The following is a 19,119-nucleotide window of genomic DNA, read 5'->3' as shown; positions in this document are numbered from 1 at the left end:
AACTTCCGAGTCAAGCAGCAGCTCTGGCCGGAAGGAGCTCGGCAGGCGTCTGGTGAGTGATGGCTAGTTCGGGGTCGTTGTAGGGGGCGAGGAGGGGTTAGTGGGGCTGCCGAGACGTGGGTTTGAATCGGTGGGTTAGGGTACGAGGTAAAAGAAGCTAGAGTATCCGTGGCCGTTTTGCAAGCCTGGCCTCGGCTGCTGCAGGCATTCGGCTATCCTATATTTACTGAGCTCCACCTACCTGCCAGACACTTCTCTGGGCTTTTGGGACACTGTGGTTTACGAGGGACTGTGGCTTTGTGCTCAAGAATTTGACAGCCTAGTGGAGGAAACCGACCATAAACAAGTTTACAAGCAAACACGGTTATCTAAGATGGTAGTGCGTGCTCTAAAGAAAATTAAGCAGAACAAAGTGATGGAACGAAGCGAAGGGTAAATCTTATGAAGAGCTGCTGAAGAGTATTAGGAGCAGAAGGAATAGCAACTGCAAAGGCCTTAAAATGGGAACAAACTGAGCCGGGTTAAAGAAAAGGCAAAGGGCCACTGTGAGTGGACCGAAAAGAGGAAGGTGAGACCAGAAACTTAAACTGGCCAAATTTTGTAGGGTTTGTGAGCCAAGTTAAGAATTTTGACTTTTATTTGAAAAGCAATGGAAAGGCATTTGAAGGCTTCTGTGCTGAAGAGTAACATGCTGTGATTTATGACTTTAGATTACCCCTGACCCCTCATCCGAAAGATGTACCTCTTGAGTTGCTCTTGGGCAATGAGAATGTGTGAAACCCAAACTGATAGCCAGAAAAAAGTTAGACACACCTTCATTGTACAGCTGTACAGATGTGGAAAACTAAGTCCCAGAGAGGTGAAGGCACCTGGCATTTTAAGAACCCGAGACTTCTAACTCAATTTCATGTTTTCAGAGTTATCATTTTAATATCTATACATAATAACTGTCACTTCCTAAAACCCTTCAGATAGTTTATTTGCTTTAATGGTGATCCTCTAAATTTAGGGGCTTCGGTATCACCTGGGAGCATGTTAAAAATGTGTATTCCTCCCAAACTAAAAACACTGTAAGTATAAAATAGATGTTTTCTTCTGATCTTCTGTTGTAATGGAAAGTGCATCAAATTTGGAGTTTAAGAATAGAAATTTGGTAAACTGCTTGACTGTGTCTTAATCTTATCTTTTAAACACTGTTGATAATAATTGTAGTGGAAAGTGTTCCAATTTTTTGATCTTAGAATCTCTTGAGACTTTTAAAACTTTTTGAGAATATCAAAGAGGTTTTGTTTGTGTGGCTTATGTCTATCATTATGCCATTTTAGATGTCAAAACAATTTTCCAAAAATTTATTTAAAATAATTAAATTCATTACATGTTAACATAAAAAGCATGTCTATGAAGAATAGTTTGCCCACAAAAAATTTTTTGAGAGAAATGGCATTGTTTTGCATTTGTACAAGTTTCTTTAATATCTGACTTAATGGAAGACAGCTAGATTCTCATAGCTCCTTTGCATTCATTCTCTGGTGATATCATTCATTATGTAGCCTCTGGAAAACAGCACCTATTGTGTGAGAATGAGAGTGAAAGGGCAAATAATGTTCTAGTATTGTTATGAAAATCATTTTGACCAAGTCTTAGGGACCCCCAGGGACCCCTGCAACACATTTTGCAAATTGCTGAATAACAGTATGGTTATGACAAATTAAAAGATATATGGCCTAAGTTTGAGTGGGACCAAGAAATCTGCATCTTTAATAAGCACCCCAGATTAATTTGATTTAAGTGATCTAAGAATTGCATTTTGAGAAAATGAGTTATAGATCAGATTCACTCTAGAGTGTTCTGCCCACCAAAAAAAAGAAAAACTATGTTTCCATATTTCATATCTCTCCATTAACAATTTTCAGAGATTGAGACTAAAATGTCAATAAGACGTTTATTGCAGGTCCCTTTCTGACTGCCACATTAATGGGTGTCTGAATTCAGAATGTTGATTCCAGTGCCCTACCAAGGGGATTTTAGGCTCTGTCGTTGGTAAGCTTTCAGTCTTTTGGACATACAGATAACTGATAAAAGAAGGAAACTGAGAAGTCTTACAATTGAGTGCTGTGAATGTGCTAGGGGACTGACAGCAAAAGAATTCCATCTGAAATCCAGACGGAAGAGTGAGAGCTTAGGTAGGAAGGCTTCTTGAATAAGATCAAAAACACATTGGATATTGTAGAGAAGGTCCAATTTCCACAGGAAGATGGAAAGGGCAGGAAGTTTCAAGCAAAAGAGATGATTAGGACCAAAAATTTTAAGTGGAAAGTTATTTGGAGAGAATAGAGAATGAAATAAGTATAATTAAAGCTTTGAGCCATGACAGGGAAGCTGGGGAAATTATAGGATTTAAAGGAAAATAGGAATGATAATCAGTTTGTAAGAAAACTAAGACCACTAGAGATCATAACTGATTAGTGACAGGTGTAACTAAAGACCAAATTTGACTTCTAAATCCATTCATTCCTTTAGCAAGGAATTAGTGTACATGCAGGCACAGCTGGGCTCCATCTACGTGCTTCTCTTCTACCACCTGAATCTATTCCTGGAGAATTATGGATACCATAAAATTTGAAGCTTATTTCATGGGTAGAGGATTTTAAAAGTGCCTTGACTCTTCTGGATTTGTGTTTAGGACCAGTTCTGAGGGGAGTAATATTTGGGACATGAGAGGGATATGGTGGGAATTAAGGAGACTCATTTAAGAATTAAGAGGATAGTGTGGTACCCAGGTAAGCTAAAAGGGCCCAGGTGACCTAAGGCAGGGACAGTAGGACTTCATTGAAAAACATCTAGAAGGAAGAAGGAGAAGGTGAATAATAATGGCATGAATTTAAAATGTACATTAGTTTATCTAATGTTCACAACCACCTTACGAGGTGGTTACTGTTAATAACCTTATTCAATAGATGTGTACACTAAGGCCTCTTGATCCCATAGCTTCACACAAGGATAGGATCAAGCACTCTTAATCCTAATCCGCACTCCTGACCACACAGCCATGATGATACTGTAACTTTGATCTTGCAAAACTAGAAGATTTGTATTGTGTGCCTATCATTCAAGTTATGTATATGCTAAACAGGTAGATCTGAGGGTGAGAGTAAAGAGCTCATTTTTAGTTATCCTGGAGTTTGAGATACTGGTGGGTAGGGTCAGACCACAGAGGGAAAAAAATGAGCAAGGAAATCATAAATCTAAGTTTATTATATCAGTGTCTTTGTGTAGCTTCAGCAAATGCTTATGGCAAAAATGATCATAGTCAAGGGCAAAACAAATAACCCTGGGTTTGAAGCACAGCTTCAGCAAATAGAGAAGAGGGTATTCCTCAGTGTGCCAGAAAATATGCTGACGTTTGAGTGCCTAAGCGCCAATGATGAGGTATGCAGTGGCTCCAAGATTCTATTGGGAGCATAAGGGCTATGTTAAGTTAGAAACTTTTTGGAAATGGCCCTCAAAATTGTGATTTCTCTTTGTGTATTACTAACCTTTGTATTTTACAGATCGCTATAGTAAGGCTTGCTTGTAAACAGAACAGCTTTTTGTTTGTTCTCTGAAAGGATAGAGGAGTGGTAACAGTCTGCTCTTCATTTCCTTTTTCTCCTCTTTGCCAATTCAGAATGCCACTTTGACCATTTGTGTGCCTTGTGTAAGGGAACTTCTCCATTTTTCAAGTGTAACAGTGCAGGCAGAGAAGAGTGGATGAGTTGTAAATACATTTAATTATGCATTTAATTATGGAGAATGAACCATTACTATCCCAGTATTCTTGGAGCAAAAACCAGTACCGTCTGGGCGTCAGTGTTTTTCCTTCCTTTGAATTATCCCAGAACTATTTCTGCAAACAGCCATTTCCTTAGCCAACTTAATATTGAGCCACGAGAATGGAAATCAGCCATGTTGCTTCCTTATTCACTTCTGTTGAGAATTGGAACAGAATGGAAATATTTCTTCTCTCAGAAGTTGGCAGGCACAGCAACAAGGCAGTCTGTTAGGGATGATAACTTAAGCACTTTTCTTTTTCCTTTTTAATGATACAGCCAATATTCAGAATGGTTCTGTAGGGTAAAATCATCTGTATTTCTGATTATTCATGATCCTAGAGAAGTTAACATTTTACTGTACCTGAAAGATGAAAAAGGAGTTAGATTAAATTTAAATATCACACTCTTCTGTTATTCCTATTCATGCAGAAGACAGGTAATAAAACATTCTACTAAGTAACTTCATCCACAGCATAGCATAGCTCTTTTTAATTGTTTACAGGAAGTGGCACTTTGATTTTCCTTTTTGAACTCTTCTTACCCTCCATATGTCAGCTGCCCCATTGAGAATAGCAGGCATGATATACAAAGTCCCAAACTTAAAACTGAATTGCATTCCTAAAATTTATGAGGTCTCCCTTTCTCTTTTGTGCTCAGAGCACAATTACACTTCTGTTCAGTACTTCTCCCTGTCTCATATATAGTTAGCCCTTTCTTTTCCTGTCTTCCAGGTTTTGCTGAACTTAATCTTCTTTCTCCCACCTGACCAATTCTCCATTTCTTTCATTGTTTGCACATTCAGTTTTCATTTTTGTGGTTTTAATTTTGAACGAAATTAGATGAAGATGTTTATCTCTTAAAAAAAAAAAAAAAGTCTTATTGGAGTCAGGAAGTAGAACTCTTTCAAGAGCCAGAGCAGCATGTGTGAGCCTCTCTTTCTCTTCCCCTCTGTAACTATTTCCACCACCACCACCCACCTTCCTAGCCCCCATCTCCTGGCTGCTCTTTTTCCCTTCTCCATCCCTGTTGTCCTTTAACGTGGTTGCCTCAGCTCCTTGTAATCCTTCTTTTCCTCAAATGTCCCTAACCCACAGTGTCTCAGTCCACATTCCAAAGGAACAATGTTCTTAGTCAGTCAGTGAGTTGACTTCCTCCTGGATCCAAGAAGGCAGAGCTCCAAAAAAGGAACAACAAAGGCTCTCTGGCACAAACTCAGGACACAGTGAAAACAATGTAATGTCGTGTTGGTCTCCAAGGTCTGTTTACAATGCCTGTTTGATCCATATTTTTGTGAAATATTTGCACTGAGAAAGAGAGGAGTGTGAAATTTAAAATTAAAGACTGAAATTACCTTATGATGTTACCCCTTCCCCCTCCAAAATTTTTAAATGGTTTCATGGTATTCCAAGTAAAAGTGTTTTATATATCTTAAATAATGGTTTTGCTATAAAGTGTTGATTTTAGCACTCGAAGTGATGTCAACAAGAATAATAACTAGAGTTAGTGATTACTGTTACCAGACTCTGTTTTTTACATACTGCTGTCTTTTTCAGACCTTGCAGTAGTCTTGTGAAAGTAGATGCTATTATTTTCCCTCATTTAAAGATGAGGGAACTGAGGCATAGAGAGATTAAGTCATTAACAAAAGGCGCAAGGCTGATTAGAGTCAGAGCCAGGATTCGAGCCTAGGAAACCTGGTTAGAGAGTCTGTTCACTGAACTTCTCTGCCACTCTGCCTATCAGAGCCTGCAAGTATGAGTTTCTAGGGTAAACTTAATCCAGAGTGGAATCTGAGTGATAGTTCTTTTGTGCTGAAAGTGTTCAGACAGTCGAGCACCATCAGGTAGGGCTGTTACAGAGGAAATGAGGAAATATATTAGTGGTTGCTAGTCCATGAGCACTCTGCCTTAGAATCACCCAGAGAGCTAATTAAAAACCATGAATTCCAAGGTCCAAACCCAGAGATTTTTATTCACTGGTCTGGGGTGGGACCCAGTAATCTTTATTTTTAACAAGTTCTCTAGGAGATTGAGATGTTCAACCTGGTTTGGAAACTGGAGTTGGTTATCTTTTATTCCCTCCGTTGTTTCCTAGGACACGATGGTAAGTGAAGAAGACATTGAGGCTTAGTAGTCGGTTCAAGGAATGCATTTAGGCATTATGCCTTTAAGATCTTTTGAGGTTACTAGCAGTAGCTCTTTTTGTCTCAGAGAATAATAACAAGTACTAGTAAATGCACGTAAGTCTGAATAATTATGATCCCTGTTGTATAACATTTGTCACCTTACAAAGATCCATCACATACTTGATCAAATTTAAACTATTCTTCATCATTAAGTATTTATAGAGTATATGCTAGTTATGACACATAGCGTTAAAAAATACAGTCCTTGTGCTTAAGAGGCTCATAGGTGAGATGGAGTAGACTGCCTGGCAGTACAGAGCCAGGTGAGTAGTGTACTGGTGAGGGCCTCAGGGGTCAGGGAATAGCCACCTTGCATCCAGGTGAACTCCTGATCTATATGGGAAGAAGAAGCAGGCCTTGCGAGGAGGCTCGGGGAAGCTGCATGAAGAAGGAATTCCACACTGCAGGAACACTGCCAGAACACTTGCCCCACAGCCCTCTCATGTGGAGGCTGTTCATTCCCCTGAAATTCCCACATCTCAGAGCAGGAAGAGTGAGTCCATTTCTTCCATTCCTGGTGTCTTCTTCCTTGATCCTGGGGTGACAGTAGCACCCCCACAGGTGAGCTACCTCACTTTTGAGCCTTTGACTGCTTCACCTTGGACAATTATTAGGTATAGTGAGTCTCCTTCACTCACTTCAGCCTCCCACTCCAGTTCCCAGAGTCTTACCTTCAGCTTTGCTGTTAGGCCTCAACAGAGGGCAGTATCTCTGCAAGTTAATAACATGGCTTTGTTTCCATTGTGCCTAGTGTACAGTTACTTTTATCCAGACTTTTATACAGACTTTCCTTTTAACATACATGTGTGAAAGACAATGAGTTTAAGAAAAGCATAAAATATAATTTTAAGAAAAGCATAAAAAATAATAAAAGATATAGTTTTAAACAAATCATGACAGTAGAAGAAATGAATGAAATTTGGGAAATGCCAACTTGGATGAAGCCACAGAATCTCCTTATGGAAGTCCTGGGTGAAACTTGGAGTACTTTTCAGCACATTCATTTCCTATCACCATTGAGAACCAGTAGTCTAGAATAAAGGACAAAAATCATATCTGCCAGTTGTAGTAGAAAAGAAGTTGAGAAGTTACATGTATCAAGCCTGAGCACAGTGCCTGGCTTACTTCAGTCATTTTGTAAGCTTTTATTTCCATTGTTTCCACTTTCAACTCCCTCCCAATAGAGGCCAGAATTCTCCTGCTTACTATATAATATGAAGAGCAAGTCAAGGTGAAGAGGTTAGATCAGATCACTTCTGTAATCCCCTTCAGTGCCCAAGAGCTTTGTGTCATTTTAATGGGATTTGGGGAAGAAATGAAAACATACAGTGTTCATCTATTATGTATAGCAAACTCTGAAGTTCTTTGTTTTACTTCAAATGGTCCCTCCTTAAATTTGCAAGATAGAGAAAATTATTATCATCACCTAACCATCCTTTCAAGGACTAATGAAATTTAAATGATATTTACAACTTAACTGTCAAATTTAGACTCTGAGCAGTTTAATGGCAAAATACAATGATCTGTTGCTTTTTGTGTTACATGATCAAGCAGCTTTTGTATGAGTATACAGGGAAGTAAGTGTTATTTCCAAAACTCTTTAGTTTGGCCCTTATAAGAAATAAAGCTAGGTGTTTCATCCCGTATTTTATAGAAATTGAAATGAAATTTTTCTTTAAGAGTCAGTGATTTTAAAAGAGGAATCAGATGACCAGGAAGTTGATCATAATTACATGGATTCTTGAAATGGGAAATTATTTTGCTTTTATTTGTGATATTTTAATCTTCTTTTAAATGTGTCTAACAGTCTTTCTCTGTAGTTTGTATTTCTGCTAACTAGACATTTAAAGTGTCAATTCCTCCCATAGCTAGTTTATAGACTTTGAGTTAGAAATTTGGTATTCTTACAAGCTTATTAAATATACTGTATTTTATCTCTTGATATTGAAGAAATTATTAAAGGAAAATTCTTTTAATGTTCTTACCCAAGAGGAAAGTTCTATAGCCTCAAAAGCCAGTAACTATTTATTTATGCATATTGGTGCAGTTTTCTAATATTACAACAGCAAAACTACTTCAGGTAGCCCTGCATTATTTATATCTAATGTCTGTATACTTGAATTACTCAAATTTTGAACTCCATGGTTATAATTATTATGTAGCAGTTGATGTACATTATTGATGTAACAGCAGATGGTAATGGTGCAGGTTGGAATAAAAGATCATTAAGTTAAATATTTTAGCCTTCCTTGGCTCCCTCTTGCATGGAATTTGTCAGAGTGAAATAGACTCACATTTCAGAACTAGAAGAGCCCTTAGAGATTGTCTCATCTAGTCCCCATTTGACATATGAGAAAACAAGCATAGCTATTTGCCAAGGGTTTACAGCTAGTTATTAGCAAAGCTAATACCAGAATCTAGATCTGCCAGTTCCCAGTTCAGTGTTCTTTCTACTGACTCTGTTGAAATTTTTAGGTGGTGTTTTCACTGTTTCACTTCATAATATTGATATCAGTTATTCTAATCAGTTTCACATCTATTTATTTCTCGAACAGAGAGTTTCACTCCATTATGAGTCTTTGTTCGTTAAATTTTATATCTGGCTCTCTTTCAGGTTGGTCTCCACTCGTATCTTTTGATCTTGAAGACTGCAGAATATACCTGGATCTACCTTTTTTTTTTTTTTTTGGAAAATGCCAGTACCAAGCAATCAATGACCCACTGTGCTCTTGTTATAATATAGAAGCTATTGAGTTCTCCAAATATAAACAAGATTTTCTCCCATTTTCCCATGAAGCCACTTCGTTGTTTATCCACTTTAGTGGTGAGTGTTATTGTGCCAGCTGCTTTTGCTTTGGAAGATGTAGACTTCAACCAGATGATTCCACTGGGAACAAATCACAGTTCTTCCAATGCATCATTTCTTCCAAGTTTTGAACTCTCAGCGGATTCCCACTCAGGTGATGATGTCATCATAGCCAGAGAGGGAAGTAGTGTTTCAATCAAGTGTCTTCTCACAGTCGACTACTATGAACAGGTCTCTTGGTACAACTCAAAAGGACAGCAGCTGGATGACAGAGACAGAGGTAATTATCCCAAAGTATAATTAGTCAAGATAACTCATTTCCTGTTACTTCAGTCTTGGTTTTATGGCATATTCAACAAGAAATCTCCAAGATGAGGTACTACAATAAATAGTTAAAACTTTTGAAAGGCCTGGGGTATTATACCTGTCAGGAAAAGTGAAATAATGGTAATTACTGAACCAGAAGAAGAAAAAAAAGAAAGTATAGTTACAAATTTAAGAAGTGTTCACATAATGATGGTGAGCTGTTTTCTCCCCTATTGGCAAACTGGTTTCCTTCTTCATTCAAGGTTGGCTCCATCAGGGTTGCTGCACACAGCTGTGTGGACTCTGTACTCACAGTTCCAGGGGTACCATTTACCTAGACTGTAATGTGAGTAGTATAGTGTGCTGGCCCTGCATGAGTAGAGCAAGAAGGATTTTGGTTAAGTGAACTTGTCATAAATAATTTTTTTGTTTTTACTCAGAAATGAATTACTAAAAATGCTGGAGGAAACCCCGGATGTTTTTGAAAATGGTTATAAAGATCTGTACACAAAAGTTTTAAGTCCCTCTGAGAATTAGAAGTGCATTGAGGAGGAACTTTATAAGCCCTTCCAGCTCATTTCTCTTTTTAATTCTGTACCTTAATTTGCATGAAAATAGGAAAGTTTCTCTTATATATTTTTGTCTCTCAGTCTTAAAAAATCACACAAACGTCATAGTAAGGTGACCAAGGTCTACCTTTTGACAGGTTTTTATTTAATTTTGCTATTTAAGAACCTGTGAACACATCTTAATCAGAATATTGTTTCCTTTAACTAGTGTTCTGTTAGATTTTTTTTTTGAAGACTGCCTGTGTTAAAACACCTTAGAAAGAAATCACCATGAAATATCAATGGGGTAAAGATTAAATAATGGTATCCTCACAAGCTACACTTTGGAAAAGGCCTGCTTATATTTTCTGTTAGAAAGATAGTCTAATCTCTTGGAATATAAGGATATTTGGCTATTTATATTAGACTGGAAGACAGAAAAGGAGACAGATGGTGCTTCCTTCTAAAGTATGTGCTAAACATTTTAACCTTCTACAGACTGAGTAACTGGCCACCAAGAAATTGAAGAGTTAGAATGTTAGAAAGAACAGAGCTTCTTAAGAATATAGATCTGTTAAACTAGAATGTCTAGAGTGGTGCCCTGAACATGTATTTTGAACATAATTTGAGATTCCCTATTTGGATACACTGAACTAGACTCATCTTTTTTGGCCCTAGGGTCCTGACAAACACATCTAAGATGTGAGTTACTCAGTCAGTGTGATTATTATAGACCGGTCATATAAACAGATTTTAGGAAACCAGCCAAGTGGAATGGCAGTTTTATTTTTCTATTTTGCCTTTACTTTGAAAACCACTAACATCTATCACTGATGCTTTCAGCAGCAGCTCTGGACAATTGTATTAAATTTTATGAATCTCAAGTGAGAGGAGTTTAAAGAGTATGTCAGTCTAGTATAAGGTTCATAAATCTTGAGCTATTATCAGCAAGTGAGCTAGAGAGTTTAGATTGTGGTTATAGTGGTTGATGAATGGAGTCTATGTATATAGTTCATCATACTGTGGATTCACAAGATATCTTTTTTATAGCTCCAGGTTTATAGACAGAAGCTTGTAAAATAATGACTATATTCATAGCTACATGTTTTCCTCCTCTTTTTACATTAGTAAAAATATAACTACAGAATTTAGATAAATTTTGATGTAGATAAGAATGGGCACGGTCCACAGTACTTACTAATTGAAATGCCCCTAAATCCTGAACTGTAGAATCTCAGGGATGAAAGGGAGCTGGAAGATTAGGCACTGAAGCAGTGCTTAACAAGCAGTCCCCCAGCCTCCTCTGGGCCACCACCTATAGGCATGGGGCCCCATACCCTCCACCCCACGTTAGCCCATCTATCCTGTCTTTGAATGGCTTGCATAGTTAAAGCACAGAGTACACTGAGAACTTATCAGAGGGGTGAGAACTGTGCAGGCAGAGCCAAGTTACTCAAGGATGTTGGTCCTTGTGCTTTGGTTTTCATACTCATATACATTTGTATACACAGTCCTCAATGAAGATACCTTCACGTATGGAAGAAAGGCAGCATGTTTTCAATTTAAAATAGAAGCCTAGGCATGTTAGGGCAACTTTTATTCTGCCTGCCAAGCTGTTCATTTACCCTCACTAGTGAGACATTGCTTTTGGCCTGTGCTTTATTTACTCTGGCCAGAAAATCAAGATGTTATCATCAACCAACCTTTTCTAACAAGACAAATTAACATGTGTAAGGCATGCCTGATTAGCCAGTTAGTAATTGAACAAATACATTAAATTGGTAGGGTTTTTAAAAAATAATTTTGTCTTTTCTTGAGTAAATAAGTAAACAGCAAATTATTGAAAGTTAAAAAGGAAGTAAAAATTACTCATTACCCTATAAATAGCCATTGTTTTGTATTTCTGAGACATAGCCTTCTAGTTTATGAGAATGTGTAGGTAGAGACTGTGATATAGACACTTACACACACATATATAAACATTTCTTTTTAAAGTTAGTCACTTAGCATTATGTTGACACACCTGTCTCCCTGAAAGGTGTCTTACATCTAGCAGTGAAAAGGCGGCCACAATAATCATTAGTTTCAGGAAGATCTTGATTCCCTATTTTAAGTTCCAGCCTGTTTAAAATTCAGACTCTGAACATAAAAGTCTGCCCTTTCTTGCATCATTTAACGAAATAGCAGAACCTAATAGATGAGTTGATGTAATGTGCTCTCATGAAGAGGTGGAATATTGATAAGGCAGTTTGTGTATTTAGTAATAGTATTCTTTATGCTGTAATTTTTTATTTCTGTTGGGTTATCAGGTGGAAAATGGTTGGTTTCTGATAACTTCCTGAATATCACCAACGTAGCCTTTGCTGACCGTGGGCTCTATACGTGTTATATCACCTCTCCAATCCGTGCCTCCTACTCGGTCACCCTGCGTGTTATCTTCACCTCAGGAGACATGAGTGTCTACTACATGGTCGTTTGCCTGATTGCCTTTACAATCACGCTCATCTTGAACGTTACCCGGCTGTGCATGATGAGCAGCCATCTTCGTAAAACTGAGAAAGCCATCAATGAATTCTTCCGAACTGAAGGGGCAGAGAAACTCCAGAAGGCCTTTGAGATTGCAAAACGCATCCCCATCATCACCTCGGCCAAGACCCTGGAACTCGCCAAAGTCACGCAATTTAAAACCATGGAGTTTGCTCGTTATATCGAAGAACTGGCAAGAAGCGTCCCACTGCCACCCCTTATTCTAAACTGCCGGGCCTTTGTAGAGGAGATGTTTGAGGCTGTGCGAGTGGATGACCCTGATGAGATGGGAGAGAGAATTAAAGAGAGACCTGCCTTGAATGCGCAGGATGGCATCTTTGTCATTAACCCAGAGATGGGCCGGAGTAATTCACCAGGAGGAGATTCAGATGATGGTTCCCTGAGTGAACAAGGCCAGGAGATAGCAGTTCAAGTTTCTGTCCACCCTCAGTCAGAGACGAAAAGTATTGATACTGATTCTCAAGACAGCAGTCATTTCAGCCCGCCTGATGATACAAGATCTACCGAATCGAACTCTAACTACAAAGATGGGTCATATGAAAGCTGCCAGCTGTGAGCTGCCCTCGTACCTACAAAAACAGCTTTCAGAAGAAGAACCTGTTTCATGCAGCAAATAACATTTTCACCAAAAAATAAGTAGGATTTCCCCCCTCGTTAATATTAAGCCTATCAGAACGTGAATTATTACCAAAATCTTTCTTAAAATTCAACATTTTTCCTATCTGATCTTTCTCAGTCATTTTCCCCAAGCTTGATTAAATGATACACGTTGAGATTTAAAGTGGCCTGAGAGATCAGTGTAACGGGGAAAGTACCACACCCAAAATTACATGACTTCTCTTCTAGTCACGGTTCTTTCATTGTTTAAAGCTGACACTTCTCTTGAAGCTTCAGTTTTCCCACCAGTAAGATGAGGGATTTGCACTAGATGATATCTAAAGTCCTTTCTAGCTCTCTGACTTCTTACCTGCCACCTTTAAACCATAAGAATCTTTAGCTCATTTCTAAATAAACCCTTCCCTAGACTTGGAGTCCCTTTTTACAGAAAGGACTGACCTGAGATTTTATTGTGATTTGGATTCCCGCACCAATGCTGTGCATAGAGGAGTAGGTGTTTTTCCAATGTCTTGCTAGTGGAGCATACAATTGTATATGCTCAATTGAATCTTTCCAGTATCACCCATGAATATATTGCTATACAGATATCAGGGACCTAACTGCTCATGAGTAAGCTATTTTCCATGAGTAAATTGGTCCTTGTGAGGGTATAGCGGTCTTTTTAACTTACTGAGGCATCATTTAGCTCACTGAGCTGGCAGTGATTTCTCAGCTGATCTCTCAAAGTGAAAAATCTGTTCCTAAAGAATAATGTCTTCATTGTTTTTAGAATAAGAAGCAGTGTCAAATCATCTGTCTCTGGTAAATTATGGATTTTGGCATTTCTGTTAATGGAATTTCTCAGGCTTTCCCTTTTTAAAAGTACTGGACTCTGAGAGACAGTTCTGTGTTTGGGATCTCAATCCAGAGGGAAACCCACAGCTGAATTCCTCTTTAGACCTCTGTCAACACTTTACTCGATCGTCTTAAATACGGTGCTAAAGGTTGCATGCTCCTTACCTTGTTTGTCTTGTTTATATTTTATTGTTGCTGAGGTTTTTATTTTTGTGTACATCGGATGTAGAATTTTAAGCTAGGGCTGCTTTTGTGGCCTTTCTGGGAAGCACTAACCTGAAATAAGATTAGATAATGGTGTGTGGTGTGTGTTACTATATTAAATATATAGGTACAGATATATAGGTATATATATATACACACACATACAAATGATCTAGACATAAGAGGGAGAAAAATTACGAATGATGCCACTTGATTCAACTGTGTACATTAAACACTTTGGACAGTATTTGTTGCCTGGCTGAGATCTGATATAATGGAATTGTAAATACTCTTCAGAGTCATTTCTTCAAACACAGTGAGCTTGGCGTCATATAATTTTAAGAACTTGGCAATGGAGCTCCGTGTGCTTCACGTTTCTTCACTTGGCTTCTGATTACTGAAGCTTTACTTGAACTAGAGGTTCCTTAGGGAAATGTTCAGGGGAGGTTTTATCAGGATTTTAATTTAAGGTTTCAAATGGAGGAAGGCAGTAAATTTGAAGTGTGACCAGATAGAACTCCTGCCTCCCTTTGTGAAGGCTTATCAGAAGTAATACATCTGGTTCTGGATAGCATGAATGAATCAATATGCAGTTTTATCACATGGCATTTCAGATAAAGATGATAATGCTGCCTTTTCTGTCTCTCAGGCTGTTTCCATGGAAACCTCCAGAGCCAAACAGAAGCTACCAATCATTTAGCCAAATCTTGTCTTGGCTCACAGACCTGTATTCCTTTAAGGAAAACTGTTTTCATACATTTGGCTATGAGAACAAGGGCTCTGGAACATGCCCTAGATTATAGAACACTTCTTCCCTTCCCAGAATGTTTCTCTTGAGAATTTAAAATTATTTAAAATCCCTTTCTAAGGTCTGAGTCTGTCCCCTGAGCATCCCTCAGATCTTTAGATAACACTTTATAACCTGTACCAATATAGCAGGTTGGGGTCATTTTTAGAATGTAGCTTGTCACATTAAAGAGAATGAATTTACCCCCCCCCCGTGTTTCCATAATAGACATAGGTATTTGGAACCTTAAGGTAGACATATTTGATGATCAAAGTCCTGGGAAACAGGGCTTGGGAAAAATAAGAAATATTCAGAAAAAAACTGTAAGTTGCACAATACTGTATAACAAATATAGGCTACTCTAGTGTATCCTGGATAAATTACTTTAGAAGTGTAATGGTGCCAATTTAGTAGCCAAAGTAATTGGATTACTCTGAGTATTCCAGGTTATGGTGCCACTGATAAAGTAGGTCAAAATTTAAATGGAACCGGTGTGACTTTCTAAATCTGAAATAGTTGTTCACAGGAAGAAAATCACACTCGCTAACATTTTCTCTAGCTAATCAAATACTCTTCATATATAATTAATACTCCTGTTATCTTTTTGTAAAATCCTTAACCTTTTGAACTTCAACTACAGTCTTAACAGTCTTTTGACAATAGTGGTGGTGTAATTATCCTTCTGTCTTGCTAGATTTTATAATTGGTGAACATGCCTTTACTCAGCAAATTGGATTTGAAATAGTTCTGTCATCTCATTTATAAATTTTGTCTTGTATTGGGATTTAATGACCCTTATCATCCTTGTGAAATGAAATGGTGGCTTTGTAAAATAAATTTACCAAGACAAGGCATATAAACATTTTTAGAGATTCCTTGCCAGCTGAAATTCCTTACCAGTCAGGCATCTTTTGAACTGGTATGCCACTTGTTTATAAGCTGTTTGATAAACCTGTCCTCAAAGTTGTATCTGTTCCAACACTTTAGTTCTTGAGTCTGGCCCAGTGGAGATTTTTATTTCCTCCCAGCCACTTTGCTATAAGCATCTTGGGAGTTGCTGACATGGAATGGTTGTGAGAAGGCTCCTGGCTTCTTCACCTCACTTAACACATATTTTAAAGTGAAAATTCACAGCTTTCCCTTTTGTCCTCAGTGAACCCCTGCCATAGTCCTCTCCATACCCTGCATGTTGTTTCAGCCTAGGTCAGATTTTGTATTCTGTATCCCAGAGCAGCATGGGAGCATGGCATGTTTGTTTCCAGGGCCCAGCCAGTCATGGGTGCTAGTCTTGCCTCCACACACCAGCTATTGTAACACAAGTATTGACTATATCAGATTTCCTGAATCACCATTTACAGAATACAATCTTTTCTCTCCTAGGCCAGCAATGTTAAAAATGCTAAGCCTTATGCATAACCTCTAGGTTCTCAACACATTTCATAAAAGTAAATGAGTTACTTAATATGGTTCAGATGATGTTTAAATAGTTACCATTTTAATGAATACTTATAATTTTGTCCTTTTTTAAAAAAAAAGTTGTACTTGAATGTAATGCATTAAATGTTCAGTGGAGTATATTTTGTTTGTCTGAAGTCTTCTGTAGAGATGTGTTCATTTTTATGTGTGGTGGAATTTGATGTTAATGATTTTGAGCAGGAGTAAATTTGAAGTCAACTTGCATGCTACTATGTCTACCCGTTTAAATTTTACAGATGTTTACTAAGCATCTTTATGTTTTCGGTGCTATGAGCCATACTGAGATGGGTGTCCTGCCTACAGTTGGCATGAGAATGCAGTTACCAGACCATCCTCACCTGGCCCAAGTACAGCAGCTTCCCATTTCTAAAATAAAGGATTCTTAGGAAAAGCAGAGCTTGAGCGAAGGCCTAGAGATCAGAGGACTTAGCACATGTTTTAGAGCAGTGGTTCCCAACCTTTTTGGCACCAGGGGCAGGCGGAGCAGAGGAAATGGATGGGTGAGGGTGAGGGTGGGCAGGATGATTTCAGGATGATTCTCATAAGACGTGCACAGCCTGAATCCCTCGTATGCGCAGTTCACAGTAGGAGTCTCACTCCAATGAGAATCTAATTCCACCACTGACCTGACAGGAGGTGGAGCTCAGGCAGTAATGTGATGAATGGGGAGTGGCTATAACTACAGAGGAGGCTTGACTCACTCCCCTACCTCTCACCTCCTGCTGTGCAGCCCAGGCCACCGACAGAGGGGTACCAGTCAGGCTGGGGTGGCTGGGGACTCCTGTCTTACAGAGCTTATGATTAGTGTGTAGAATTTGTGATGAGGTGTGGCAGTGGGTAGAGCAAATGTCTGCAGTCCCATGGCAGTGAAGCAGGCATGGAAAAGCACAGGATCTCAGGAGACAGGCAAAGAGAACAAGTAGAGGTCAACTCATTTCTTAAATGCCACAGACTCCTTAGAATGAACATTTAGCCCCTATCTTGGGACTTGGCCTCTCTGGACTTCAGTAAAGTGGAGTTGATAACACCTACCTCACAAAATTAACATGAGGATTAAATGCAGCAACATGTAAGCAAACACTGTGCAAGCTATGACATGCAATTAGTGTTAGGGTCTGGTAATCACATAGCCATAGTGTCAGCTTTATTAGCAGGCATGTCCAGCTGATGACTGGTTGCATTTGGACTCAATTGAGAATTCCTCCAGATGTCTCAGTTATAGTTGCATTTGGCTGCAAGCCACGGAAACCCAGTTGTGGTAGCCTACCCAAGTAAGAGGTTTATTTTTCTTAAATAACACGAAGTCCAGAGAAACTCAGCCCAAGGCTAGAACAGCCCAAGTTTGGCATCAAGGGCTCCATCCAAGTCTTTTTTTATCTAAGGACTTCTAGATTTCTTTCCATCCTTAGCATGTAGCCTTCATCTGGACAGTCACAAGATGTCTGAGATTGGGTTCCCCAGAGAAAGGATTCCTGTGCAAGTAGTTTATCTGGAAGGTGAACCCAGGAGTGAGATGAAGAAGAGAGCCAGTACAGGATGAGTGCATTCTTTCTGTGAGCAACTGGGCTCAGCTCCTCTGGGGGAGTCAGGACATTCTATCTGCCCTTTGTGTTTGTAGCTTACACCTCAAAGTTGCCCCATCTGAAGGCCAAGGAGCTTGGATGTTTATACAGCAACTTCTATCTGGCGGTGAGGGCTGCTTCCAGCATCACTAACTCTCTGTACTTCCAACCAGGCTAAGCATGATCCTGTAGCCAGCAGATAGCCCTCTGCCAGAGGTACAGGAGCTTTCAGTAGAAAAATCTGTGGTCAATATAACAATTTCATGTGAGTTTCAAAAGGTTATGGTCAGAGTTCTGATGGTACCTGCTACATAGGACAGTTGCTTCCCTTCAGCATCACATCTACATTCCAGGCAGAGACAAAGGTGGATGGTCAGAAGGCAACAGACATAGCAGCTGAGTTTGTACCTTTGTATCAGGAAGGCAGTAGCTTTCTAGAAACCTCACCTGACTTCACTGCCAGAACTGGGTTACATGCTACCTGCTGTAGCTGTAACGAAGCCTGGGAAGATGAAATTGTATGTTTTTTAACTGGACACACTTCTCCAAAGTGTTCTATTACGAAACAAGGGAGGAACGGAAGTTGTGGGCAACTGGTAATTGCAACAAGTTCATCTTCACGTGAATTGCAGGAGTAAAATGCAGTTCTGTGGTGGGTAAAATTGCAAGCCATGTTCCTTGATATTCACATGTGTGGATGACAAACATCACCTGCTATATCTGTAAACAAAGGATGGTGCAGCCATCAAGCCATCAGCCACTGCAGCCTTCCACAGTTGCGCACCATAAGGGGATTCAGGATGGAGACTAACAGGATACTGGCCTTAGATAGGTAAGGTGCCTATCAAAGGGATGATTTCAGTGACCCAGACTTGCATCTTCCCAGACATAGAGAAGTGTTAAGTTCACTAAATTGAGATATCTGGGTTTTCTTTAATTAACAGTAAGCTTCTGCAGTAACCTTTCTGCTTTTGTTGCAAAAACTCATGTACCTAGCTCCTCTGTTACTTCTTCAAAACAATCCCTCAGAGCTCTCTGGGAGCCTGGATCCTGGACTTAAGTCCTTGGTATAAAGTCCTCAGAGTCCACTGAATAAAACATAATTCTCAACTTTTAGGTGGTGGTGGGTTGGTTGTTTTTTTTTTTTTTTTTTTTCAGTCGACACATGCAAGAACAAAGCAAGAATCAGAAGCATTAAATCTTAGGTTAAATCTTCAAGTCATCGCTTATATTATCTCCAGTTGGCTCAAACAGCAGACAGACAAGTTATGGGTTTCTGTTGGGGCATAATTGGCTTATCTTAACCTATTTATTCATGAACAGATATGTACTGGCCACCTGCTATGAGCAAGCAATAACAAAAATCCTAGGGGACAAGCTTGGCCTGTTGTTAAAAGAAAAGTAAGCTTGTGTGACTGTGAGGAAAGACTGTCA

The 19,119-nt window shown here is 39.0% G+C and overlaps 1 protein-coding gene across 1 annotated transcript; it reads left to right on the top strand.

Moving 5' to 3' along the window:
- MFAP3 (microfibril associated protein 3) lies at positions 1 to 18,801 on the top strand. Its single transcript, XM_040241474.1, has 3 exons — positions 1 to 52; positions 8,612 to 9,083; positions 11,967 to 18,801. Exons 2-3 carry the CDS (start codon positions 8,789 to 8,791, stop codon positions 12,758 to 12,760), a joined length of 1,089 nt encoding a protein of 362 aa, XP_040097408.1. The 5' UTR covers positions 1 to 52; positions 8,612 to 8,788; the 3' UTR covers positions 12,761 to 18,801.
- Positions 18,802 to 19,119: the final 318 nt, after the last annotated feature.

Source organism: Oryx dammah, unplaced genomic scaffold (assembly GCF_014754425.2).
Source record: "Oryx dammah isolate SB20612 unplaced genomic scaffold, SCBI_Odam_1.1 HiC_scaffold_5, whole genome shotgun sequence".
Taxonomy (NCBI): domain Eukaryota; kingdom Metazoa; phylum Chordata; class Mammalia; order Artiodactyla; family Bovidae; genus Oryx; species Oryx dammah.
This window is presented reverse-complemented; position numbering and strand designations above follow the sequence as displayed.